Source organism: Limulus polyphemus, unplaced genomic scaffold (assembly GCF_000517525.1).
Source record: "Limulus polyphemus unplaced genomic scaffold, Limulus_polyphemus-2.1.2 Scaffold1159, whole genome shotgun sequence".
NCBI lineage: Eukaryota > Metazoa > Arthropoda > Merostomata > Xiphosura > Limulidae > Limulus > Limulus polyphemus.
The window spans coordinates 263,180-283,983 of record NW_013666769.1 but is presented as its reverse complement, the minus strand read 5'-3'; the positions used below and the strand labels follow the sequence as shown (position 1 = coordinate 283,983).

General features: G+C 31.0%; 1 protein-coding gene across 1 annotated transcript in view; it reads right to left on the bottom strand.

The window, feature by feature from the left end:
* LOC106462411 (vacuolar protein sorting-associated protein 13A-like) overlaps positions 1-20,804 on the bottom strand; it is a gene marked incomplete at its 3' end in the record, with an annotated part of 125,434 nt that overhangs the window by 44,382 nt on the left and 60,248 nt on the right. Inside the window, exons 16-20 of the mRNA XM_013922337.1 lie at positions 12,525-12,592; positions 12,078-12,156; positions 4,470-4,557; positions 3,128-3,245; positions 1,696-1,876 (exon numbers count right to left, since the gene is read on the bottom strand). Of these exons, the coding sequence (XP_013777791.1) occupies positions 1,696-1,876; positions 3,128-3,245; positions 4,470-4,557; positions 12,078-12,156; positions 12,525-12,592 (534 nt within the window). The remainder of the gene's footprint in view (positions 1-1,695; positions 1,877-3,127; positions 3,246-4,469; positions 4,558-12,077; positions 12,157-12,524; positions 12,593-20,804) is intronic.

The window sequence follows — 20,804 nt, the reverse complement described above, 5'->3', positions numbered from 1 at the left end:
CAATAAAAACTTTCAAATGTGACTGTAGCTTTTTTTCCCCAAAAACCTTTGTCTTCAAAATAAGGTGTGTCTTATACACCGGTGCGTCTTATATTCCGAAAAATATGGTACTCATTATAACGTTGCATCACTCAGACAAAGGATAATTTTCATAGCCTTCAATCTTATATGGTTACAGAAATCATAAAATAGAAAATTAGATCCCTCTTGCCATACCCCACCTGTCACATCCTCCCTTTCAGAAATTGCCAATAGCTTTCTCCATCATTTATTACTATATTATCGATAACCAATAGAAAACCAAGAGTTTAATCTATCAAATGACATTATGATACTACACTGTTTTCTGTAAAGAGAATTAAAAAGTAGGGTTAAGCATCATCAACAGTCAATAGCAAAAAAAAAAGAAGACCCAGGTCAGTACTTTATTTCTTGTTTTCCATGTGTATTCTATAATAGTAGCTGAAATTTAAAAATAATAATAATAACAATTTCCAGAGGTATGCTCACGAGCAGCTTCCAAATAGCCTGTGCATTATGTAATTCAATAGGGTAACGTGAGCTACACATTTACCAAATGATTTATAACTTATATGGTGCAAATATTACTTATACACAGTTCAAAGGGCAATAAAACAATAAAATTTAAGTAGAAACTTACGTATACTGTTATGTGGTTAAAACTATTTAGGATAAACAAATGTAGTTTCATATTACAATCTGAAGTCATTCTAGAAAGAAAAAAGGGTAATTTAGATTTCTTTTGATTTTCTTTGGTGGTTATGGGGTCAGCAAAATGTCCAATCTTGTAAAGTTTGTTTGTTTGTTTGTTTTGAATTTCGTGCAAAACTACACGAGGACTATCTGCGCTAACCATCCCTAATTTAGCAGTGTAAGACTAGAGGGAAGGCAGCTAGTCATCACCACCCACTGCCAAGTCTTGGGCTACTCTTTTACCAACAAATAGTAGGATTGACCATCACATTATTATAATGCCCCCACAGCTGAAAGGGCAAGTATGTTTGGTGGGACAGGAAATCGAACCCACGACCCTCAGATTATGAGTCGAGCACCGTAACCACCTGGCCATGCCGGGCCACCTTGTAAAGAGTTAGGTTAGAAAAAAAAACACAGATAAGATATAGTTTTATTGAAAAAAAAATGTTTGAAACTTATTTAAGAGGTTTTGGAGATTAAGCAAAAAAGATTTGAGATGTTTCAGATGAAGAAAAGTATTTTTATCTTAACATGAAAATCACTTTGTACTTGGGGCAGTCAACACTTTCACTCCATAAATTAATGGAGAAATGTTTAGTGAAAATAGTTCATTAAAAATTCTTATTTTTTCTATACAAATAACTTAATGATTACTGAAACCTTGCAAAATTTCTTGAAGATACACAAAACATATTAGAAGTTATAGTATGGAAACTATAAAGGTCAATCTGAAGTCAGAAACTCGGCCGAATCGACTGAGTCCATAGCTAGAGAGTTAACTTATGTGTTAAAATTTTGAAAAAAATAATTAAAAAAATCACCAATAACCTACAGCTTCTTCTATATTTATAAGGTTACTTAGTGCACAGTATCTGGTACTTAATTCTGGCGAGTTTCCTGTGAGAATTATATTAATACCTTTTATGTAGAGCAATTCAAAAAACATTTCTATAGTAAACAATAAACACATCCACTTACCACAGGAAATCCTATAGTAGCTGATGAATGAACACTTCCATCAAGGACATCTCCAAATTCCCGATCTTCAGGACGCAAAATATGTGGCACAGGCAGGTTGTTCATAAAGTCTGCTAACAAAGTTATTCTTCTATCTGATAGGTTAAGTTTAAGGCTTGGAAGAGTCATCTTTAATTTTTGTCTAAAAGAAAACAGAGTCAACCACAACAGAAGTCACAAAGCTCACTTTCTGTACACTACCTTTGCATACACACATATTTGGTAACTTCCTTTACTTTTTAAATATTGATTTTTCATGTAGACAATTAAAACATTCCTAGACTCAAAACTTTTATACATCCTCTCACCACTATAAGAAATGATCTTAATGTGATATTTTATTTTCAACTGTTTATCACAAATATGCAAATTATTTAAACACAAAATGATCCCTCAGGAGAAAAAAATATAATTCTTTATATTTCTTTAAATGTCTATTCACACTTATTTGATAAATATATTTATGGAAAGTATCAAGGAATGTTGCATACAATAATAATTAGAAAGGTGAAATAAAACCTATCTTGGTTAATTCAAATTCATACTAACTGATAACCATTGAAACAATTTAATGGTAATTTTCCTAAAAATATTGATGAAGAAATAAAAAATGTGCAGTCAACCCAATGCACTGAATCATAGTGTATATGCAATATGATTGTCTTGGTACAATAAAGTCATGCATGTATATAATACCAACATGAAGAACAATATATATATGTACAAATATGTACTCAAACACATTCCTCTCTTCATGCATTTTCTTAGTTCATGCTCCTATCTTCAAAATATTTCTTTCAATCAGCCAAAAGATGAAGTCCCATTTTTTTCCTGAAATTCCCTCACAAAGAGAAACATTCTTGTTTTTTCTCAGATTGACTGTTCAGCACATATCAAGACTGATGGATCAATATTAAATTTTGGGAATTGCAAAAGATTAATAATTTTTCTGTCATGTACTCTTGGAAATGAGTATTTTGATACATAATTTTTGTTTCTACAGTTAACTAGTCAAGAGATACAGTGCATGACTAACAGACACTTGGCTATTACATGTATAGATTGACAAAGTTTGACACTGATAATTGAAACAGCTTCAACACAATAAATATGTTGTTTTTTAAATCCTTATATATTTTATTCTGACACCTGAAACAGCTCCATATAAAATAAATATGATGTTCTGCAAAACTCTTATACATCATATTCTGATACTCTTAACAACATCTATTCATGTAACACATTTCACTGGTGTTTTTCATAATCCTTACATATTTTAACCTGTTTTGTGTAACTCTTGTAAAAAGGATTTGAGTGTTGTGCATTATTTGCTCAAATTTTAAATTTTAGTATCACATTTCTAAACATTATTTAAATTTAGGAGAATGTTTACCGTGGTAACAATCTATAACTAGGCTCAATGCTGTTTGAGAATAATGCCATTATATTCACTTTTGGCATAAGATGAATCTCAGACTCAGGAAGTTGTCTTGCTGTTCTCCACTCATCTCCTTTTAAAACAAAAAATTAAATATCATTTCAGAGAAGGAGTCAGGAAACATGTGTAACATCAAATGTAGCAAGAATGGTTCATATCAACAGTCAAACTGTTTACTATTAATGTTCAACAACATCATATGTAACTAGAAAGGTCCAATAAATGATCAAACTGTTTACTATTAAAGCTAATGTTCAATAACATCACATGTAACTAGAATGATCCACATAACTGGTTAAACTCTTTACTATTAATGTTCAGTAACATCACATGTAACTAGAATGGTGCACATAAATGGTCAGACTCTTTACTATTACTGTTCAGTAACATCACGTGTAACTAGAATGGTCCACATAAATGGTCAAACTCTTTACTATTACTGTTCAGTAACATCACGTGTAACTAGAATGGTCCACATAAATGGTCAAACTCTTTACTATTACTGTTCAGTAACATCACGTGTAACTAGAATGGTCCACATAAATGGTCAAACTCTTTACTATTACTGTTCAGTAACATCACGTGTAACTAGAATGGTGCACATAAATGGTCAGACTCTTTACTATTAATGTTCAGTAACATCATATGTAACTAGAATGGTGCACATAAATGGTCAGACTCTTTACTATTACTGTTCAGTAACATCATGTGTAACTAGAATGGTGCACATAACTGGTCAGACTCTTTACTATTAATGTTCAGTAACCAATAGTAAAGAGTTTGACCATTTATGTGCACCATTCTAGTTACACATGATGTTACTGAACATTAATAGTAAAGAGTCTGACCATTTATGTGCACTATTCTAGTTACATGTGATGTTACTGAACATTAATAGCAAAGAGTCTGACCATTTATGTGCACCATTCTAGTTACATGTGATAATGTTCAATAACATCACATGTAACTAGAATGATCTACAAAAAGTATCAGACAATTTACCTGCTGAAGGTAATGCTTAATCTAAGTAAAATTCATAAAAAGACAACTTCTGCTGAAAAGCAACTGACCATATGCACACAGATTTTGTGCTATAATTCCTCAAACTAACTAGCCTTACAAATCCTTAAAATTACTCTTATTATAAAATATTTTGAAAATAAATTTTGTAGCATTGATAATGCTAAACTAGTAATTATTCAAAATAATATATGAAATACAAAGTAAAAGGGGGTAATATGAACCATCAAACTAATTCTACATATTTAGAACCTACAACGTAGTAAAATCTACCCACCTGAATCAGTAAACAAAACTTGAATGTCTGAAAATGTAACATCAAATATATCATATAGCCTCTGATCTATTTCCATTTTGGTATCTTCCTAAAAGAAAAAAATTAATTATATAAAAAGACATAACAGAAATCTATTTAGAAAAAACAATTATAATTTCCATATCCTAATTCTCCTCTAACTAGTCCTTTTTTATTGTAACAAAACACAAATAAATTGAGTGGAAGCATAAAAAACAAAGTAAGAGATATTCATAAGTTAGCCTGTTTTATTCAACAGTAAAATCAGGTTCAATAGCATTCTCAATTCATCAAATGCCAAAATGGTGTTAGATTGACAATCAAATTACTATGGAAATAATTCTTCCTCTTGATAAAGCACTTTTAAATATATGAAATGTCTGGCCAATCAGCCAAACATTAAAATGAAAAAACAGCAGAAATTTATTTATCCTGCTCCAAGAAGTTTTTATACATTGAATGACTAATTTACTTAGAACCTCCATGCACACTTATAGCACATTTTATTTACCTGCACAGTTAAAATACACTGATCATATGATGTTGCAGGTGATTGATTAAGCCCTATAAATGCACACATCTAATTCTATTATGCTTAGTCTACATCACATTGGTAAAGCCAATACCTTTTCAATTCTTGAAGGCCATATTAGAGATTTGCCCATTAAGTAAATGTTGTTGTAAAACATAAAACATTCTTATCTACCAACACTGTTGATCAAAAGGAAATGTCTACCATTAGGAAAAACTAACTGACAAATGCTGGTTATTGAAAGAAAACATTTACTGAGCAAGCTTGTAAGGTTTAAAAGAGATCAAACTGTGTTCTAATTAAACAATTCTTTTAACAATGATCAGAGTTTATGTACATTGCACAAATTGTGACATGAAAGCTCACAACAAACCTGAAAATCTCTTAATTCAGACATAAATGGGAAAAAAAAAAGGTTAATATTTGAGCACAAACTACAGAAAATGAATGATTGGAAGTATGTGATGTGGAATGATGTGTTCCACTTCTTTCTATGTACATGGCAGACTAGAAATTTGGAAGAAATGATATGATATGCAGGCATATATATATATAATGTATTTTCCCACCATCTTTAGTAAAGTAGGAATTTTTCTTTGCAGTTCTAGCATAAATACATGGTCCAAAAGCCATTGAAATTGTTTCATTCTATTTGCCTTTTTCTTTACTGTCCTTAATAACAAATAATATCTATTTTGCTTTCAGAGATTTTGCATGTTAGTATATAAAATGTTGTTCTCAATGGTGGACGATATTTACTTTGCCCCTAGGGATATTGTTGCAATTTTACAAATTAGTGTGGATCGGAGTCAACCACAAGTAATATCCTTTCACTGGCCACGTAGGTGATGTCTTTATGTTCCAGCCAAGAATGCTGTGAGAGAATAACCAGTCTCGAGAGAAAGAAGGCTGCTGACCCATTCACTATTATGTAATAGATACAGATTGTTTTCATTTTAGATCACATGTTATCTGTTTATTTCTAACACAGCTTGAAATTCAATCAGTTTTCAAATTTAGATTACTTAATAACTTTCCTGTTTGATCCTCCATTATTAAACAGACCTATGTGATACTTGGGTGGAGATCAGCTTATTTGAGAATATCACACAATCACATACCACACTTGTCTGTTTGTGTTTTTCACTAATACAAGTTGCTAAAAGTGGTAGAATGTTGTAAGAATATTATTTTTACACTCTTTTGAATTACCACTTTAACAGTAGTAGTTAAATTGGGATATTAAAAGAGATGAAACTCCCTTTTGTGATCCACTTTGGCATTTTAATCAAAACACCAAGAATGCTAATGGCTTTAAATCTCAAGAAGTGGAACTCTTCTCTGGACCTTTTTGCCCTAGCTTAACCCCTGTTTAACAAACAACGATTTTTCTTAAACAATGATGGAATGACTGACTTTACTTAATTGCTGTAGATTGGTTAGAAAGGCATAACAGCAAATTCACTTAAGAGAAAGTTTTACATCACATTCACCATTGTAATCCTCAACTAACATCTTTGAACAAATTAAAAACCATATTTGTTACAGTGTGACACCTTTTTTAAGCTGATGAAGCATGAATATAAGTACTATTTATATCCAAGCTGGCTTAATGAACTTCATATTGAATGAAATGTGTTATTGTCAACTTTAAACAAACTTATTAAATAGAATCTAATTTTGGCTTAAAGATTCTTAAAGTTTTTTTTAGTTTTCTATCATTTTTTACATTATGAAACCTTCAAAATCTGTTATAAGACAATTTTCTGAAAAACATTATAAAATTCTTTTGTTTTAGAATTAACTTTTTTCAATGTTGATCACAGAGTTCTATTATATATTTACAATCAGTTTCAACTTCATTGATATTAATTACATCTTTCTATTAATACTTTATTTTGCCAATCACAACAGTCACCACTTTCAGCTATAAATAAAAATATCCAAAAGCTTTGCCTCTAGTTCTTAAGGTTAAGCTTCATTAATAGCTGTTAAAACCCCAAAAGGTGGCAACAGAGGCTATAATAATAAAACATCAGACAGAGAAGGAAATTCACAAGAGAAACAAGAATTTAATAATTGTATTCTCAAGTGAAAATAGTTTCTTAGTAAATAAAAACTTATTTTTGTGATGGTGAAAAAAAAATTATAATAAAAAAAATCAATAAGTGTGTTGTTTACATGCAAGATTCCTCAAAACTGTGCAAAAATGTAAGTTTGAACTTTATTTCCATTTCCTTTTCAAATTACACTAAATAATTGTTACAAAATGTCAAAGTATTAATTCTCAAACACTTTTCAGTTAAAAATTGTTGAAATAGAGTAAGAATTATCATTTTACTTATATTGTAAAATTTGATATGCAGGTGTGCAAGTGACACCTGAAAGGTATTTACTGGCTAGGAAACGGTTAATTCACTTTTATTAATCAGGCTTCGAAACTCCACAATATAATACATCTATTTTGGTAATCTGACCAAAAACCTCAATATAGTAAGAAATTATAATAAATGTGAGCAAGTTGAAAACTCTAATTGTACTTTACAGTAAAATTATTATCTTAAAAACATTAACTGTTGTTTTGACAACAAAACAGAACAGAAAATTAGAGGTTAAAAATAATATTAATATGTTATTATATCTACAAAAATCATTATCACATAACATTGGTTGCTGAAAAAGTTTGAAAAATAATTTTCTAGAAGCATGTAGTTTCATGTATAGATAAAATGATTCATTAACTGTTTTGTGGAAATTTCTGTCGTACTTTGAAAGGCCAAGTTCTTACCAATTCTTATCATCACTCACATACATCAAGTTGGCAAATAACATATACACACAGTCGAATAGAGAGATATCACTAACAGTTCAGGTCCAGTGCTTAGCATTACATTTTGGTTCATAACCAAACATACCTTTTCTAAGTCTATACCCACCAATGCATAAACCAATCATTTCATAGTTTTATGGGCTATTGATTATAACTTTCTGCACAGAAGAAGGCCTAGTAACTATAAGAAAGATGCTGGGTGACATACAGAAGTTGCTGGAATTAGTTTGAAGTGTAGATACAGTGTGACTGTTTTTACAGTACTCGCAAGAGACCTTAGTAATTTCAAAATTTTTAAATCTCCATACCCATGTTTTATCCAGTACATTTCTATTAATTTTAACAGATGATCCTGTAGTAGCAGTAATAGTAGTGATTACTGCATTTTATCAAGATAAATTTAAATAAAATTAAATACATTAGATTTGAATAAAAGTAAAGAATGAAAATAAATCTAGCTTGAAGATAAACAAAAAAAGAATATGCATAATCAACAGAAACACTAAAATGATAATAGCACTTTTACAGTAAGTTTTGGTTCTCTCAGATCAAAGACAAGCCCCTCCTCAAAGGTTGAAGTAAACCTGTTAAAGAATGTCAAACCTGCATTCATAAACCACAGTGGAAGTATCTCTGTTGCATGAGATAGTCACAAAATAATCTTCTATACACAAAGTAAAGCAGTATGCAACTATCTCATGACAAAGTAGATAATGAGTCCTTAACTAAACAGACTACAGAAAGTAACATCTAAACTAAATTTAGCACAGGACTCTCAATCAGATTCTGAAAGTTCCAAACCAGAACTTAAATATATTTATAACTATTACATACACACAAAATATAGACTAAAAAAGAATGATGCAGTACTTTCATGGTATACTGCTTGAAAGGACACATCAAAACCTGTAATTTTGTTTTTCAATAAGTATGTTTGCAATTAGCCTAAATTTTGAAATGGGGTTTAGTTTTCTACCCAGAAGTGACAAAAACTTCCCTGTCACCTGTCAAAAATAGGATCTAATTGTAAAAACACATAGCATTAAATAAAAAAACTACTTGAAAATGTATAAAAAATTATTCTTCCATTTATTTATAAAAATTAAATATTCTGGTCGATTCCATCTGAAAGCATCTAACAGAAGTGCCTGTGAAGATGTGAGAAAGAGCTAACCAGCTTGGTTCCAAGGATATTAAATATCACAGCAGTAGTGTAAAAAACTATGCAGCCATTCACTTCAGATTAAACCTTAAAGGGAAACTCAATGTTTGATTGAGGGTATCATTCTTGACACCCCAAGACCAAAATTACTGTTTAAAATTACCACTATGTGTAACATGGTATTTACCTGATGGTGCCTCATCAATTATGGCAAATAACAGGCAAATTGTTATTATTTGAACATTATAAATTTGGTATTGACAAATTCATGAACTGATCCAATTTATACTATTATAAGCTATACATTTAATATTTTAATTTAGAGGTTTGTTTGATAACCCAAGAACTAAATTTCATGAAAGTTACGGCCACTATGGAATCTAGAAGCTTCCTATACCAGGCAGAAATAAGAGTACAATATAAATACCAGAGTATGTCAATTATTGAATAAATATATTTTTAATTTAAAGAGAAGAATAATGATCATCAAACAAGTAGAGAAACAAGTTGAATTAAAATGCAAAGGCTAAAAAAGCAAATAAACTAGGGTGGAAACAGTGTCTACATTATTTTCTTAAGTTATAAATCCCTATTTTAACTCCATGTCTACAGTGCTTATCAATTTTAGTGGAGTCAAACTAGGGAATTGTAGCTTGAAAAATTAGTGTAGACACTATTTCCAGCCTAGTTTGTTTACTTTTTTTAGAGTCCCTAGTTGTAGGCTTGAACATATTATCTTTGCATTTTGATTCAACTTGTTTCTGTACTATTTTCATGATCCCTATTCCCCTTTTTAAATTCACAATTTTTAATTATCTTGTTTCTTAAGTTTTATTACATCCACTTACAGAGAATAAATTTTAAGCTACATATGTGCATATGCATTTAATTAAATGTCATATGTTTTTAACAGTTTATTGCCACACTGTCTTTTTTTCCCCACCCAACCATTATTTACTGAGTCAGGTGGTTTTGTGGCTGAGGTTTCGTGTAAACATGTTTAACAAGCATCGAGTACAAGAAAGCTGCTAACAATAACATCCCATATATTATGTACTTATAGTCACATAAATCAATTTTTTAATTAGGTTATGGACATTCACAGCATTTCATACAGCATATCTGTCTAAGTTTTGGTGCAAAATACCCAGCCAATTTTGCTGTGGGCTTGTGAAACAAAAATATCACTAATAATAAAATATGCACTCAAAATTTCAGCGAAGTATGAAAATCAGTAGAATAAATCACCACTTACAATAGTAGAGAAACAAATCTACTATGATGATCATCTACTGCTACAAAACTCATTGAAATAGTCACAGAAAACCATATACAGATAAAGTACAACAGCAAACTCAAAAATAAGGCTGGAGACACTGTTACAGGGGTGAAATTCTCAAAAAAAAAAGAAGAGGTATTCAGTTGGGTGAAGTAGACATAAAAAAATAATAAAGCGGCTCCAATAAGTCCTGATACTAGTACTACCTTAAAAAATAAGTTCTGGTACTCAGTACCAGTGAGTACTGGCAAAATTTCACCACTGCACTGTTATAAATACACACATTGTTTACTCTAATAAAATGTAGCGTTTCCAACAAGTATAAAACGGAAAATTTCAGACTAGTATAATTGTGCTTAAATGTTTTCTACATTTTTACAATGCTTGAAAAGCTTTAAAGAGCTTATGTTGATAGCAAAGAAGAACTTAGAGGGTGGAAGAATCAAGAATCAACTTAAAAATTGCCCTACAACTTTTGCAGGATTGTTTGGTAGCTGTGCATATATTTTGGCATAGTATATCTAGCCATTTTTGCTGTAGGCTTTGGTACTTGAATGGATTCAAAGAGAAACTTGGCCACTAGAGATGAAAAACCTGAAAACCTTTACTTCTCATTCAAAGATCAACATACAAATAGTCTATGACCTGTGCAGATGTTTCTTTAGTAGGTTTGCCCAAATTCAAAATATTCATAGTCATTTGTTTTTTGTAGGCTTATCAAACAAGAATAATATGAATAATAATAATATGATAAACAAATGGATAAATTTTGAATTTTGTCTAACAATCAGAAAATCAACTTTTTTACTATGATCAATATTTTAGCAGCCTAAGCCATTGAGATAGACGGTCTTGAGTGTTGTTTCAAGAACAAGTCTGCTTTTTAAAATGGTTTTTATCTTTATTTTCTATTAGAATTTTGGTGAAGTTCCTAGGCAAACCCTATTATGAACCACTATCGTAGTTCATGATAAACAATTTTTCATAATAAACTCACATATATTTCACATAAAACAAAAATGCTTTTAAAACAGTCTTAGAATCTTCTCTCAACCAACCAAACTGGAATATTGTTACCATTGTTAAAATTACTATCAATTTAGCCCTCTTGTTAACAAAATCATGCACAAGCAGGAACTTTCAAGAATGAGACTTACTAACTTAGCCTCACTAGAGAAATGTATAGCTACAGTCATAATTATTCTCCCTATGCCAAATGTTACCTCCATCAACCTTTGGTAAATTGGATATTAGTTTGCTGTTAATGTTTGTTTTATGCACAGTCACTATTAAATTTTAACTCTGATCTAATTAGTGACTGATCAATGTAGTGATTAAGTTCACAGTTTATATGTACAGGAGTACCAGTAACATGTACACTTCTTTGATTACGTTTATGGAGTTTTCTTTATTAAGTATTTACAATTCAAGCTATGAATAGCATGACTTAACTGTGCCACTCACTTCATCTTAGTTTTGTGAATCATAGTTCTGGAAAACAAATCCATTAAAAAAAATATTTAAATAAATTTTCACTTTAAAATAACTTTCTATTGTGCTTCTGAGACATCAGTACACAAATGGAACAGCTGTGCTCACCCAAAAAGGCATATTCATTCCACTGATAGTTAAGTTACCTTTTTGCTTTAAAAACATTTTTAATATTTCAGTATATGGCCTTATAACTGTTAAATTATATAAGCAGGGAAAAGGAGAGAGCCACAAGTATGAAAACAAGGGAAAAAAGGGGGGTTGTGATAAGTAAAAATTTGGAAACTCTAGCTTACCACATTTGAAAGTCTGTCTTGCTGTAATTCACTTTTAACAGTCAGTCTTCCCATGTCTAAAACAAGCACACTCCCTCCTCTAGGGAATGGACAAAAAGTAATATCCACATCAATACTATGTAATGAAGAACTGTTTGTACATTTGAAACATGAATATATATAAACATGTTCATGAGCATTGATAATGTTTACAATTTGAACACAGACACTGACTCTCATATAACTATTATACAAACATCACACTGACTACAGAATGGCTAGCTTCTCTGTTAAGAAACCTATTACATTTCTTTGTTAGATGAAAAGGAGATAGAAATTGTTTTATCTATCATGGAAAAGTTTATATAATTACATCACAATAGAACCAAAATAAACAAGTCTTGAAAAACTACTGAATACAATTAATAGAACTTAATAATATATATCTGCATCATAAAAGCTACTTACCTCTGTAATGATCCATGTTGAGGGATAACGAGGTATGGTGACTTCAAGTCAAGATTCACATCAATTGTCTGACAAAAAAAAAACATCCCCGTGTATATCTGATCCTTAATTATTCCCCCAAAAAGAAATTACAATATTTATAATATTTACATGGTAATAATTATCAAACATAAAAAATTTTAACTTCAAACCTGAATAAAAGTCTGCTATATTGTAAACATTGTGGCTAACATCTCAATATACTTGAATGGATAAACCAATATCTAAAGTACTTAAAGGGTTAGTTTCATTTACATGTAGATCATTATTCTAGTTCATTCTATTTAACAATATAGATAGAAAAAAAAGGAACTTTATTTTCCAGATAATAATAAACATACTATTTCTGCCAATGTTTTGCTATTGTGGCTTCACCAGGGCTAGTAATACAAAGACTTTTTAATGTGAAAATACACAATAATTTATTGAAGTGCTTTTGGTGTTATACTGCTTAAAACATTTATAATATGCTTTAAAAATGTTTAAAATATTACTGTTGTTTCCCAATTGTACTATTATTATGATATATGTATGATACTATATATTACTATACTATCATTTGAGACATATATATATATATATATAATACTTATATGGAATATAAAATTAAAAACAGTTTTTGAAATGTTTCATGTTTTTGGCACAAAATAAATACAAATGTAGGTTGTCTTGGTTGGATCTCTGTTTACAATTACATAAGTAAACGTGTACTGAAAATATTTCATAGTCACAGTTACAAAGGTAAAAATAGAAGAACATCTAATTATGTAGTTATAAACAAATATCCAACCAAGACAATCAAAAAACAAAGCCAAAAAATGATAATGAAACATTTAAAAGAGGAAAGTATCTTGTCAAAAAAATATAAACAGACTTCAAATTCTCCTACAGCTGTATACCTGAACTGTATGGAGTCCCCAAATACCATAAACAAGATTTACCTTCAATACTCATAGTGTTAGCATATGACTTTGCAACAGAAAGGATATCCTGGTTACTGAATCAGTTATTGAAACTATGTTTAAAGTATGTTCCATCACACATAAACAATATGGGCTAGGCTGAATTGGCAGAGTTCATGACCCCAAACTGACCCTTACAGTTTCCATACTATAACTACTAATATTTTTTATGTATCTTCACAAAATTCTGCAAGGGGTGGTAAATAAAGAATAGACAGGAAAAACAGGAAATGATGTACTTACCTGGGTTTTCTTTCTTTTTGCTGTTGATGACAATTAACCTCATTATTTTATTTTAATACTAATGGTACTACTGCACTAAATAATTTGTTATTTAATTAAATAATGCTCCAAAGATAACAGAATAATAACATAAAAAAATAAACAATGTCCTATAATTAGCACAATTTTTTCTGATTTTCAAGCTATGCAACAAGAGCTATAAAAATTCAGCTAAGCTCATCAACGTGCTTCTCATGGAAATAAAGCTTGAACTGGAAGCGAAGTAGGCAATTCTCTGTATAAAAAAAACAACATAATATAACATATCATTTGATATATTAAATCCTTGGCTTTCTATTGGTTATAAATGATACAGTATCAAATGTAAGAGAAAACTACTGGCAATTTGAGAAAAAGATAATGTGACAGGTGGGCATAGCATGAGGTGTCTGATTTTCTAACTTATGGCTCTGTAACCAAATCAGGTTGAAAACTGAAAAAATAATGCTTTTCCTGGATTATGACAACATTATAATGAGTAATTTACACTACATTTTGTACTTCTCAGAGAGGTGGTAAATAAATTACAGAAGAGAGGATACCTAGAGAACAAATATCACAATTCTCGTACTAGAGAAAATAGACAATTTTTTAAATATTCCTTTATAAAATTAGGAACTTAAAACTTATATAACATTAAGATTTGGATTATTACCTACATTTGGATGCCAAGTTTATTCACATACCATGATGATAAAGTAACTTATTTAAATTTTGAATATAAATCACTAAAACCTCATGACATGTGTAGAAAATAATGCCTGTAGTCAAAATGATAAATAAAATACAATAGCTGCACCCATTAGGTCTTCTTCCCTCTTGGTTGGTTGGTTGGTGTTTTATGGCGCAAAGCAGCTAGGCTATCTGCACCAAACAACCGGTAAATGCAATGAAAGCAAATTAAAGTCTAGCGTCAGGGGTAAACTTTTAGAAAAAATGTGTCTAAAATGGTGCCGTCACTCACAGTCGTAACGATGGCACGACAGTAAAATGTGAGCTACTGTGACTTGAGTCTCAAATGGGTACACATCGGTGGGTCAATACCTGATAAAAGAAAACGATGGGTTAAAAAACTATGACCAATGCGTAGCCTTGCCAGGACTACTTCCTCCTTCCAATCCTTATTGAAGCAAGACGGCCAAAGACCAACAGATGGTTTGATCTGGAAAAGCTTATTATGGCGTTGATCACTCCAAGTCGACTGCCAACTGGCGCGAAGCCGCGCCTTGAAGACAGGCACGGCCGTGATGGCACCAGAGCAGACGGACTTAGCTGCGGTGTCAGCGAGCTCGTTCCCGTGAATACCGACATGGCCAGGGATCCAGAAAAACTGGATGGAAATAGAAGATAGCGAAAAGTGGGCCAATCAGTGTTGAATATCAATGAGAACAGGGTGAGAGCTAACGTTAAGCAATTCCAGGGCCAGTAGAGAGCTAAGAGAATCAGTGTAAATAGTACAATTACTGTACTGCATAGCTTTTACATGATCCAGGGCAAGAGAAATAGCATATAACTCGGCAGTGAACACAGAAACTGTAGAGGGGATCCTGCGAGCAACTACCGAGCCACAGCAAACCATGGCAGAGCCTACAGAGTCACCTGATTTTGAACCATCCGTGTAAATGGGAAGAGAGGAATGGTTTTAAGATGTTCAGCAAAAAGAAGATAGTACTTCCAATCGGGAGTATCCGCCTTCCCCAGATGACTCAAGGAAAAGTCACAGGATGGGATGGTAATAAGCCATGGTGGAATGAGCTGATCATTGGGGACAGCAATGTCATCCAATGCCAGACCCTGGCTGAATTTATATAACAAGGGGCTTTTTTGTTTGTTTTTGGTAGGTATTTAGTTTAAAGTTATTTGGCACCACACTGAAAAATTATAGGGGATGTTCAGAAATGTCAGTTTCTTTTCATTCCACTAGTGAACTTATTATATTCTACATAAGTGTGAGTGAGGCTTGGGCTGACTGAAATTTATAAATATAAATATATACATTAAGGTGCTGAGAAGATATGTGGACTGATTTGATTTTTTTTTTTTTATGGTGTTAAGGACTGAAGGTTGTGGATTGAAATAAATTAGAGGTTAAATATCTAGCCATTCTTGGGGGTGGGGATCAGTTGTTATCCAATGCCATTATTTAGATGTGGTGGTTGGGGACCAGACTAACTGAATAAAACCCACTTTCCTCAGGGCTGAATTACCTTTATATGGGAATGAAAGCCAATATAGTTAACATTGATTCATCTGACACACTGGGGTGCATTATGTAAATTAATTTTAAATCTAGTTAAACTAAGTTATTTTTTTTTATAATACAAATAGAAATAATGATATTTTCTGTTTCATACACCACATTCAAATAGGAAAGTATATATTTTTTGAATGTAGTTTTTAATGCAAATTTCAGAAATATAAATTAATTTGGAGAAATGAAAATAAATTTTATATCTTGCTAGGTTAGTTCAGTTTGTGGGGTTAGTGCAATTTATACTAATTAGTAAATAATTACATGTTTATTTAAATAAAAACAAATTTCATTAGAAATATTCATAAAAAATGAAAATATTTTCCCCGTTTCTTCTACTTTAAAATCTATCCTAATTTTATTTCATATTTCTGAAATCTACAGGAAATTTAAAGTACTTAGAATGTGGATAAGAGATTAACAAATTCTTTTGATATTGTAGGCATGAAAATGATATCTTCAAGCAAATATTTAAGAATATTTCTAGATTTTCACATTGAATTTGTCACCAGATACTTTGTTTTGTCTTGATGTTTTGCAATTCTTTTAAATACATAGTTATATGTAATTCTAAAAGTACTTTCTTTGTTTTGTAAACAAAATAAAAGGTTTGCCATATAACATAAGATAACTTTAACAGCTTAATTTACAAAATTTGCATCTTGGTCTTTATTTCTGGATATTTTCTGTTTCATACACCTTGTTCAAATACAAAATAATACATATTTTTGAATGGAGTTTTTAGTGCTTATTTGAGAAATACAGATTGGAATTTGGATAAATGGAAATAAGTGGTTAAAAAAGAGGTGAATGCTAAATTTTTGGGTAAATTGATAAAATAAATTGATAAAAATTTTGCTTTGAAAAATCATATAAAAGATTTAAAAATGTAAAACCAGAATTAATTTTAATTTACTAAATAAATTAATAAAATATGAAAGATTTAAAAAATACTATATAATAGAGTAATGTAAATAGCCTACAAAGTTGGAAGGTTATACAAAATAGATGTTTCACTTTCAGGTTGGCAACTACTTGAACTAAGCTATATATTCTATATATATTACTAAAATTTGTATCTAGAAAGGATAAACTGAGTTAATCAAAAAAGGACTTGTATTGCTGAAGTTTCTCGGAGAGAATTTATACCAGAAATTAATAAACAAACATTAATGTAACACACACACACACATCCAACAGGAGAAAGTCTTTAAAGTGAGTTTATGTGCAATAACGTTTCCTCCCCCCTCCCCCAATTGTAAAATAATTTGATTTCAATTTATTTTAGATCTTAATTACTTAATTTTTTTCTTCATGTTTTAAGAATTGTATTTGAATTTCACCGGCACTAACTGCCAACTAATAAAATAAAAATTCAGATTTTATTGTAAACTTCTTACATACTAAGTGTACGAAAGTTTACAAAATTTATTACTTCTTAGAAATAGTAGGGGTTTGTTGAGAAGAGAAAAAGCTTAGAAAACACGGTCTTAGATGTTTAAACTCACAATGTGTTAAGTTTCAACTACCATCCATCATCTGCAGCCAATTATAGTTATGATAGTAGCCTTTGATAACTGATAATAATTACAATTACTTAACCCCTACTATAAACCACAATGAAATACAACAATGTTCACTTACTACCTTAAAAATTAGATTATTTCGAATTGAAAGATTCTAACCAATGTTAAACAAGTCAGGCAAACTAGGACTAACCTAGCTACTTGAAGTTTGTCTTTCCAGGCCTGATTTCTTGTTTTAAATTCACTACTTTAATAAATGTTTCTTGTAGTTATTTATTAGAAAATTTAAAAGTAATCAATCTATAAATATTGTATTAGATAGCAAAATTTTAGTCTTTGGAAGTATAAACATCTTGGAAGCACAATATTTGTATTTTTCTAGGTTAATACCTGGCTCTATGACAAGGCGCACAGCTAGTTTTAATATTGTTGCGTCATCGAGGTCACGTGACTGGTGTGGCGCCCTCTAGTTTCTAGAACTATCCTGCACTTTGGCGAATGCTCTAGTATTTACTAGATATAGGGTAGTCGGGTATATAAAAGAGGGTGACAACGTGACGGGAGAATAACGTAATGTAATGTGTGTGTAGATAGTGAGCAATTGAACTGCAGTCAGAAGTATTGTAGACGTTCGTTGTTACAGCGTTTGTTTAGCGCGATTGTTGAAGTTGAGTGTATCGGTAAAGTTATATTTGGAAAGAATAAACCAGTTTTATTAAGTAAAGACTTGTGTCGTTAAAGTTTCGTCGGAACGAAGTAACGGAAAAATCAATTATCAAAAGGAGACGTAACAATATTGCAAATAGAATAATAGCCCCAAAAGTGAGAAAGTGTATGTAAATCTCTTAGGCCTATTTATTATAATATAATTTAGAGTGACAGCACCATGATATTTTGCTCACGACAGCAAAGGTTTTAATTAATTGTTCTATAAATTATACAATGTTTAAAGTTCCTTAACGCAACAATGGTTCATCATATGATACATTTATTTTCTTGGGAACTGTATTATTATAACTTAATTTTTGAAGTGGCTCATTTCTGAGAAACTCCGGTAACTCACCTTACCACACTATCTTTATAGCTCAAAATTATTTTTCTGAAGTATACAAACCATAGTGTATTCGCCACTCCTGTTTATTAATTCTAAACTAGCCATTGAAACCTACAGAATCGATGTGTGTAAGAAAAACTCCATGAGCACTTATCAACTAAAGTAGCATTTCCAAAAAAAAATTATTCTCCAAAGATAATTTTAATATATAATTAGAAATCAAAACTTCACTTACTTAGTTACTACGAGTTGGACTCTAATAGCAATTAAATATACGAGGTTGTCATTAATCGTTGAAATGTAAACTGAAATGAAAACTCAAAAACATTACCTAAACTCTCAGGCGTTGTTATTTTCGTTGAAATCTCTAAACACATGCAATTTCACTTTAATATCCCAAACCATTTTTCATTATTAAGACAACAAAACACCGTTACATAACCCTTATTTCAAATAATTGCCTATTTTCTTGACAGATAATCTATTTATAACACTAACTAAAGCCACCTAACGGTACTTTTAAATTGAAGATCGTACCCAAGTATGTGATGAAATAAACTAGTGTTTTGAAATATAATAATTTATGCTTTGAAAAAATCTTAAGCCACACTAAAAATAATAATAAATGCAAAATTAAGCTTGTAGCTGTGATTACAACAATGAATTAATTTGCAAATATTGTAGTTCTTAAAGGAATAATTACATAAATCCCAAAGCTTTTTGACACTAGTTACAGAATTATACAATAGTTAAAAGGAGGGGTGGCTAGTACTGTAACTTGTATTTTACATGTGCTTTATTAACTCTATTTATACAGGCTCAGTCATTTTTTTCCGACATTGTAACCGACACAAAAAATATGAAATAAATTTCAAGTACCCCTTTTTCTTTCTAAAATGGCTGCAGATTATAACAGAAAATTAAATTGCTTATAATAATGTGGCCTTAGAAATATTTTTTATTCAATTAAGAATGGGAAATATTTCCACACATAAAACATAATGTACTAAACTTATGTTACGTCTCCGTTTGTTAATTAATTTTCCGTAACTTCGTTCCGACGAAACTTTAGCGACACAAGTCCTTACTTAATAAAACTGGTTTATTCTTTCTGAATATAACTTTACTGATACACTTATTTTCAACAGTCGCTCTATAACAAACGTTTTAACAACGAAAGTTAACTTCAACAATACTTTCTGACTGCAGTTCAATTACTCACTACCTACACACATTGTCACGTCACGTTGTGAGCGTCTTATATATATATACCAGACAAACATATATCTAGTAAATGCTAGGGAATTCACAAGGAACAAGATATTTCTAGAAAATAGGTGGCGTGACACTAGTCACGTGACCTAGCTGACGCAACACTTACATAGTTTATCTAGCTTTCTATCTAACACAGGCTCCCCATGTGGCACAGTGGATTGTCTGTGGACTTGCACCCCTAGAAACCGGATTTCGATACTTGTGGTGGGCAGAGCACAGATAGTTAGTCCATTCTGTAGCTTTGTGCTTAGCTAAAACGAATAACTAACATAGAAATGGCTTAAATTATTCCCATACTTGGTCAAGCAGACCCCAACAGCGAGAGTGAAGAAAATGATGCTCTGATGTCAAAGTTGTTATTCCACTACCACAGACCTTATAGCTGTTACTTCCGTGAAATCTATGCCTTTTATTGGTTACAAATAATATAATAGAAAACGTTAGAGAGAATTTATGACGTGTTATGAAAGCGGGAAGCTTAGTGGAAGGCATGGCATTTGACCAGTACTGCAAATTCTGACTGGAAATTGAGTTTAGCTCGAGGATTTTTATGATGTAAGTGTTAAATTCCACAGAAAATTACAATTTCTTAAAGTATAGCAGAAAAATTTGAAATAAATAGTTTAGACTGAAGAAGTGTCATGTGATATACAGAAATTAAAGTTTGGTATTTATACATATATATATATATATACTGTTACGTCTCTGGTCGTTTGTTATTTTCCCCTAAAAATTCCTTCCAAAAAACTTCAGCGATACAAGTCCTTTCTTAAATAAAACTAGTTTATTCTTTCTCAATACAACTTTGCAATACACTTAATTTCCACAATCAATTTAACTTAAACAGATGCTATAGTTCACAACCAACAATTCATGCACTTTACCGCGCGT